At 43.5% G+C, this 7,615-nt stretch overlaps 1 protein-coding gene across 1 annotated transcript; it reads left to right on the top strand.

Moving 5' to 3' along the window:
- Positions 1-3,730: 3,730 nt before the first annotated feature.
- On the top strand, positions 3,731-6,579 carry LOC121842149 (prolactin receptor-like). Its single transcript, XM_042312237.1, has 2 exons — positions 3,731-3,848; positions 5,754-6,579. The coding sequence occupies exons 1-2, from the start codon at positions 3,760-3,762 to the stop codon at positions 5,959-5,961; spliced, it is 297 nt and encodes a 98-aa protein (XP_042168171.1). The 5' UTR covers positions 3,731-3,759; the 3' UTR covers positions 5,962-6,579.
- Positions 6,580-7,615: the final 1,036 nt, after the last annotated feature.

Genomic DNA, 7,615 nt, shown 5'->3' on the forward strand with positions numbered 1-7,615 from the left:
ATAGGGTGCTATTTCGGCTCAACCTATGACTGTTGTGTTAACCAACTGTTGTGTCTGATATTTGTGATGTCTCTTCCTGTGTGTCTGGCGTCGGCCACGCCTCCTCTCCCTGTTTGTGTGACGTCTGCTCCTCCTCATTTCAACACAGTCCAATGGGAGTTATTCCCCTCCCAGCAGGGTATATCTGATCCCATCAGATACATTCTGTCCCCCTTACTTCTCCATCAGTGAGTGCACTCCCAAAGCCAATGGATAGAGCACCCTGATGTGTGTGTGTGTGTGTGTGTGTGTGTGTGTGTGTGTGTGTGTGTGTGTGTGTGTGTGTGTGTGTGTGTGTGTGTGTGTGTGTGTGTGTGTGTGTGTGTGTGTGTGTGTGTGTGTGTGTGTGTGTGTTTGTGTACACGTGCATGTGAATGTTCAATACTCTATGCACATTGCAAACAGTCACCACTCATGTCTACATTGTGCTTCTGTGTACACAGAGAATAGTAACACATGTGAAGGAAAATAGAAGGGTTCCTCTCCAGGCTCTAGGCTTTTTCTCACGGTAACAATAGAGATGTGTCATTCAGAACCTATTCAGCTTCCCCTTCTTACTCTGAAACCCCTTCCAACTGGCCTTTCTACATGTTCATTATAAAAGATAACCCCATTCATGTACCATTACCTCAGCATGTTGCTTGTTGTTGTTCTGTTGTCCCTCCACATCCTATTTGCTGTTCATTGTGTATTCTCCCCTCCCCCTGACTGCCAGTCTAGGCCTTTCCTTTCACCATCCTCCCCATCTCATTGTTTCTCTATTTACGTTCTAGCTCTTCTTCACCCCTGTGAAGCATACAACCATAACAAGCCCACGCCATGCAGTTTTCTTGTCTGTCTGTCTGTCTGCAGTGAGACAGAGGCTCCGGTTAACTTGACCTACACCCTGTTGAACGAGACGGGAGGAGGAAGCTGGGCCGCACCGCCATGGTGTCCTGGGCTTGATCCCCAATCCTCCCACATCCAATATGGTTGATCACTCCTGGTCTCGAGCTGCAGTACCGACGCATCGCCGAGCCCAACAACTGGAAGGTAGAGAGAGAGAGGGGGGGGAACAGAGAGGAGAGAGAGAGGGAGAGAGAGGGGAGAGAGAGAGAGAGAGAGAGAGAGGGAGAGGAGGGAGAGAGAGGGAGAGAGAAGGAGAGAGGGAGGGAGAGAGAGAGAGAGGGAGAGAGGGGAAAGAGAGGTAGAGGGGTCAAAGGGGGAAAGAGAGAGAGATGTAGAGGGGGAAAGAGAGCAGGGAATGGAAAGAGAGAGGTAGAGGGGATAAGAGAGCGGAGGAAAAGAGAGAGAGAGAGAGGTAGAGGGGAAAAGAGAGCGGGGAAAGAGGAGAGGGAGGGGGGTGTTGGTGCAGTGTTTTATCATCACCATTTGATGGTGTTAAGCGTGTGACGTGGGAAGCATGTCATGTCCTTGATTGATTCTTTAAGAGGAAAGATGTGCTTATTTCACAGTTAAACCGGGAGTTTGTCTGTTACCCACGGCCCGACCCGATGATCCTGCCTCTTTTGTCAGATGAGAGAAGAAAGAATAGAAACAAACAGAAACGCAGCAGCTCTCTATGGCTTCATGGTTTAGTCTGGCTGAACGGTGAAAGATCTTTTTAAACAGTACCATATTATTTCAACAGTATCGGATTTTTTAAACTGTCACTTCAACCAGTATCACACTACTCATCACCTTCTGTCACCACTATCCCGTGTTGCTCAGTTGGTAGAGCATGGTGCTTGCAACGCCAGGGTTGTGGGTTTGATTCCCCATGGGGGACCAGTATGAAAAATGTATGAAAATGTATGTACTCATTACTGTAAATTGCTCTGGATAAGAGCATCTGCTAAATGATGTATGTGTACTGTAACTGCTACTGACAGCTCACTATCGCCCCCTGTGTGTCTGCAGGTGAAAGGCTTGCTGAGAGAGCCTTGTCTGGAGCTGCTGGATCTGCCGGTAGGAGAGTACATTGTCAGGGTGAGATGCCGTTCCCGCAACAACGGCCTCTGGAGCAAGTGGAGCACCCCTGTCCCTACTCTGCGTCCCAGTCAAATCTACCCCGGTAGGGACTCTAACTGTCTCATGATTCAGTTACTGTCAACTCCTAATCTGAAGCATTAGGCTATAAAATAACAACAAAATGTGGAAAAGGAAGGGGTCTGAATAGTTTTCTGAATGCACTGTTCATGTGCCTCCAAACACTGCCAAGCGCCTATGAATAGGAAACTGCCAATGTCAGCATCTATCTAAAGTACAGCACAGTGTCTGTACTGTTATATATGCCTGTCACATGTAGTCTATAAGGCCAGTTTCCAGAGTGGTCCTGTTTTCCTAGTAGATTTGTGATTCTGAAAAAATCCATTGACAAGATTCTTTGCTTTTGTTTAATTTGCTGACTGACTGAGATTACTGGTCCATTAAGAAGTACAGCATGTAGTAATACTTCTCAGTGGACCAGTAATCTCAGTCAGTCATTAGACAATGGGTAGGTCAAGGCCTGTTCACTCTAGTGACCTCACCTCATTATAAGTCTCAACAGATGTTACCTGGATGCACCTCCACAGCAGGGAGTGTGTGTGTGTTTGAGTGTGTGTTTGAGTGTGTGTGTGTGTGTGTGTGTGTGTGTGTGTGTGTGTGTGTGTGTGTGTGTGTGTGTGTGTGTGTGTGTGTGTGTGTGTGTGTGTGTGTGTGTGTATTTGCGTGTGTGTATTTGTGTGTGTGTGACAGTCAGTCTGTCACTACCATACTGCCTCCCAGAAACACTGTATTTCCTGACATGGGAAATACATAGAACATTAACTGTCAATTGAACAGCCTTATTCAAGACGGTCATGTTTATTAGCCTTATAAAACTTGTCATGGTGTAATAGCCTCATAAAACATATCATGGGTTAATCATTAAAGCGAAAGGTACTGTCTATTCAATGTTTTAAATCATAAGTGTCCACGTGCTGTAAGTTACATAATGTGTGCTTCTTCAAAGGGAAATAAATGGATTTAAACAGTAACTGTTTGTTCCAGTCAGCCTGAGTGTCACTGTTGGGAGATGTAATCCTTCTCACGAGGTCCTGCTGTTTGATTTGGGGTTCAGTTCAGTTTCTACCAGCTGTTGCTCTCAACAAGAGTCGTAAGACCAACCTGTATATTAGCTTCAACTTGTTTTGGTGCAACTGGACCCCCCCCTTCAGTGTGTGTGCTATGCTTTTTACAACTGTTTGTTTTCAAACATATGAGATCTCTGTTTCGAGTTCAATGACATAAGAAGAAAATAACTTTTACAAAACACTTGTGTTCAAACTTCCCTTAGTTTGTATCACGCTAGGGTTGTTCCGCATCACCATCCAGACAAACTCACCTCACCCTTTGTGAGCTTCTATACTGGTTAGCGGTTTCCGTTTTTGTTCATTAAATGTGTGACCTGGATTTGAGTTGCCCTGACAACCAGGGCACCTGAGAGCCCAGGTGAAATGTTAAGAGGCTGATGTTTTATAATATGGATTACTTTGATAGCTGAATGATTTGGCATGGATTTCTTCATGTTTATAAATGGTTTATCCGTGTATTCACCAGAACAGTGCATAGAAAAAATATATCAGTCTTTAGAAAAAACACGACAGTGAATGCAGATATCCATAGAGATGGTTAGAGTCATTAACCTCTCGTTTTATCCCCCAGGTGCTGTTGCCGTGACGAACCCGGCCCCACATCTACTACTGCCGCTCGCCCAACATGGAGGTCTTCACCTGCTGGTGGCATCCCCTTGACAACAACTCCGAGAGTGACGACAACGTCACCTACAGCCTCACCTACTCCTTAGAGTACGTACTATTACTGTACAATGCATTTGTATTCAGACCCCTTGATCCACATTTTATTAAGTTACAGCCTTATTCTAAAATGGATTACATTTATTTAAAAATATGTCCTGCTCAATCTACACACAATACCCCATAATGACAAAGTGAAAACACAGCTACTTTCAGGTCTCTCCAGAGATGTTAGATCTGTTCAGGTCCGGGATCTGGCTGGGCCTCTAAAAAGGACATTCAAGAGACTTGTCCCCAAAGCCACTCCTGCATTGTGCTTAGGGTCGTTGTCTTGTTGGAAGGTGAATCTTTGTCCCGGTTTGAGGTCCTGAGTGCTCTGGAGCAGGTTTTCGTCAAGGATCTCTCTGTACTTTGCTCTGTTCATCTTTCCCTCAATCCTGACTTGTCTCCCAGTCGCTGCCGCTGAAGAAGCATCCCGCAGCATGATGCTGCCACCACCATCTTCCCAGCGTAGGAGTGATGGGTTTCCTCAGACGTGACACCCATGGCATTCCAAGGCCAAAAAGAGTTCAATCTTGGTTTCATCAGACCTGAGAATCTTGTTTCTCATGGTCTGAGTCCTTATATGGCTTTTGGCAAACTCAAGCAGGCTGTCATGTGCCTTTTACTGTGGAGTGACTTCCCTCTGTCCACTCTACCATGTAAGGCCTGATTGGTGGAGTGCTGCAGAATGGTTGTCCTTCTGGAGATGTTCTCCCATCTCCACAGAGGAACTCTGGAGCTCTTTCAGAGTAACCATTGGGTTCTTGGTCACCTCCCAGACCAAGGCCCTTCTACCCCGATTGCTCAGTTTGGCTGGGCGGCCAGCTCTAGAAAAAGTCTTTGTGGTTCCATACTTCTTCCATTTCAGAACGATGGAGGCCACTGTGTTCTTGGGGACCTTCATTGCTGCATAACTGTTTTGGTACCCTTCCCCAGATCTGTGCCTCGACGCATTCCTGTCTCGAAGCTCTACAGACAACTCCTTAGACATCATGGCTTTTGCTCTGACATGCACTGGCAACTGTGGGACCTTATATAGACAGGTGTGTGCCTTTCCAAATCATGTCCAATCAATTGAATTTTCCACAAGTGGACTCCAATCAAGTTGTAGAAACATCTCAAGGACGATCAATGGAAACTGGATGCACCTGAGCTCAATTTCGAGTCTCGTAGCAAAGGGTCTGATTACTTATGTAAATAAGGTATTTCTGTTTTGTTTTTTTATGAATGTGCAAAATATGTGTGATTATGGTGTATTGTGTGTAGATTGCTGAGGGATTTCATTTTATTTAATCATTTTAATACAAGGCTGTAACGTAACAAAATGTGGAAAAAGACAAGGGGTCTGAATACTTTCTGAAGGCTTACCGTATATACACACACCAGGTACCATATACTGTGTATATAAACACATATATACTGTGTATATACACACACCAGGTACTATATACTGTGTATATACACACACTGGGTACTATACTGTATATATACACACACTGGGTACTATATACTGTGTATATACACACACTGGGTACTATATACTGTATATATACACACACCAGGTACTATATACTGTGTATATACACACACCAGGTACTATATACTGTGTATATACACACACCAGGTACTATATACTGTGTATATACACACACCAGGTACTATATACTGTGTATATACACACACCAGGTACTATATACTGTATATATACACACACCAGGTACTATATACTGTATATATACACACCAGGCTTTATATACTGTATATATATATATATATACACACCATGTACAATATACTATATATATATATATAGTGTAGTGTAGTAACAATGTACTCTAAGAGACCATCTTCACTTAAATAAATGAGGTGAGATGAATTGACTTGACCATATCATTCCTTTCTTGTTTGTCACAGAAAGGGGCCGAGGCGTGAGTGTCCAGACTATGTAACGGGCGGCCCCAACAGTTGTCACTTTGACAGCGGCCACACATCCATCTGGACCAGATACTGCATGAACGTGATGGCCAGGACCTCCCACGGAGTGTTCAGCTCCAAGGACCACTGTCTGGACGTGGCTGATATAGGTACAGCGAGATATAAATCACTGTCTGGGTGTGGCTGATGATATAGGTAGAGGGTGATATAGTTCACTGTCGAGATGGGGCTGATATAGGTACAGGGTGATATAGACCACTGTCTGGATGTAGCTGATATAGGTACAAGGTGATATAGACCACTGCCTGGATGTGGCTGATATAGGTACAGGGTGATATAGACCACTGTCTGGATGTGGATGATATAGGTACAGGGTGATATAGACCACTGTCTGGATGTGGATGATATAGGTACAGGGTGATATAGACCACTGTCTGAATGTGGATGATATAGGTACAGGATGATATAGACTACTGTCTGGATGTGGATGATATAGGTACAGGGTGATATAGACTACTGTCTGGATGTGGATGATATAGGTACAGGGTGATATAGTCCACTGTCAGGATGTGGATGATATAGGTACAGGGTGATATAGACCACTGTCTGGGTGTGGATGATATAGGTACAGGGTGATATAGACCACTGTCTGGATGTGGATGATATAGGTACAGGGTGATATAGACCAGTGGTTCCCAAACTGGGTGAAATTTGGGAAGTACATCATCAGTTCCTCTTATCATGTTCGTCATTACATAACTTAGAGAGCTATTTATAACTTGTCAGAAATATCCAGCTCAACTAGCCCATGTTTCATAAAGTTTATTTATATGTTTTTAGCCCATAGATATTGTTGTACGTTTTTAGTCACTCAAATATAACATGAATACACATTAGACATGGCAAAATGAATACAATTGCAATACAATTAGCTTTAAAGCTGTTAAATGTTCTTCTGACCCCATGACAAAAATGTGTAGAATTACAGAAACCTGCAAAATTCTCTCCACCAACAAGAAGGGTGTGAACAGTTTGTGTCATGAACAGAGCTTGTGCCCATAGAAATAGATGGTGCATGCGAGGGGGGTGCAGGCTGTTCCCCAATGCTGAATGTGGGGGAACGGTTTGGGAACCCCTGATATGGATCACCTGAGGGGCTCCAGTCAGGCTGGAACGGCATCCTGCTCCCGAGGTCAAAAACCATCTGGCTAGTGATTTTTGCACCCTCAAAAAGAAGAAAACTGTCAAATCAGCAGCAATTCAGCTAAAATTGAGTTTAATTTAGGAAATCTGCTCCCAAGTATTTACACAAATAAAGAAATAGAAATATGTGATGTTGTCTCAATGTAATCAAGGTATGAAATTACTGTTCTTTTCAAATACGATCTCTGTGGTCAATTTGCAGTGTACAAAATTATTATCATTATTTTCCAGCCCCTCAACCATTAGCTCCAACAAAAGTCGCCCCTGCAGCTGAATCTAGTTGCCCTAGATAGTGTGCTACTTTTGACCAGAACCTAAGGGGAATACGGTGCTATTTCAGTACACTATAGTATATGGAATAGGGTGCTATTTCAGTACACTATAGTATATGGAATAGGGTGCTATTTCAATATACTATAGTATATGGAATAGGGTGCTATTTCAGTACACTATAGTATATGGAATAGGGTGCTATTTCAGTACACTATAGTATATGGAATAGGGTGCTATTTCAGTACACTATAGTATATGGAATAGGGTGCTATTTCAGTACACTATAGTATATGGAATAGGGTGCTATTTCAGTACACTATAGTATATGGAATAGGGTGCTATTTCAGTACACTATAGTATATGGA

This window comes from Oncorhynchus tshawytscha, unplaced genomic scaffold, assembly GCF_018296145.1.
Source record: "Oncorhynchus tshawytscha isolate Ot180627B unplaced genomic scaffold, Otsh_v2.0 Un_contig_9934_pilon_pilon, whole genome shotgun sequence".
In the NCBI taxonomy this organism is placed as follows: domain Eukaryota; kingdom Metazoa; phylum Chordata; class Actinopteri; order Salmoniformes; family Salmonidae; genus Oncorhynchus; species Oncorhynchus tshawytscha.

Bases quoted from the DNA above. Each gene is read 5' to 3' on its own strand.
- LOC121842149 (XM_042312237.1), top strand. From the start codon at position 3,760: ATGGAGGTCTTCACCTGCTGGTGGCATCCCCTTGACAACAACTCCGAG. The intron at 3,849-5,753 runs GTACGTACTATT...TGTTTGTCACAG, and splicing joins AGCCTCACCTACTCCTTAGA to AAAGGGGCCGAGGCGTGAGT.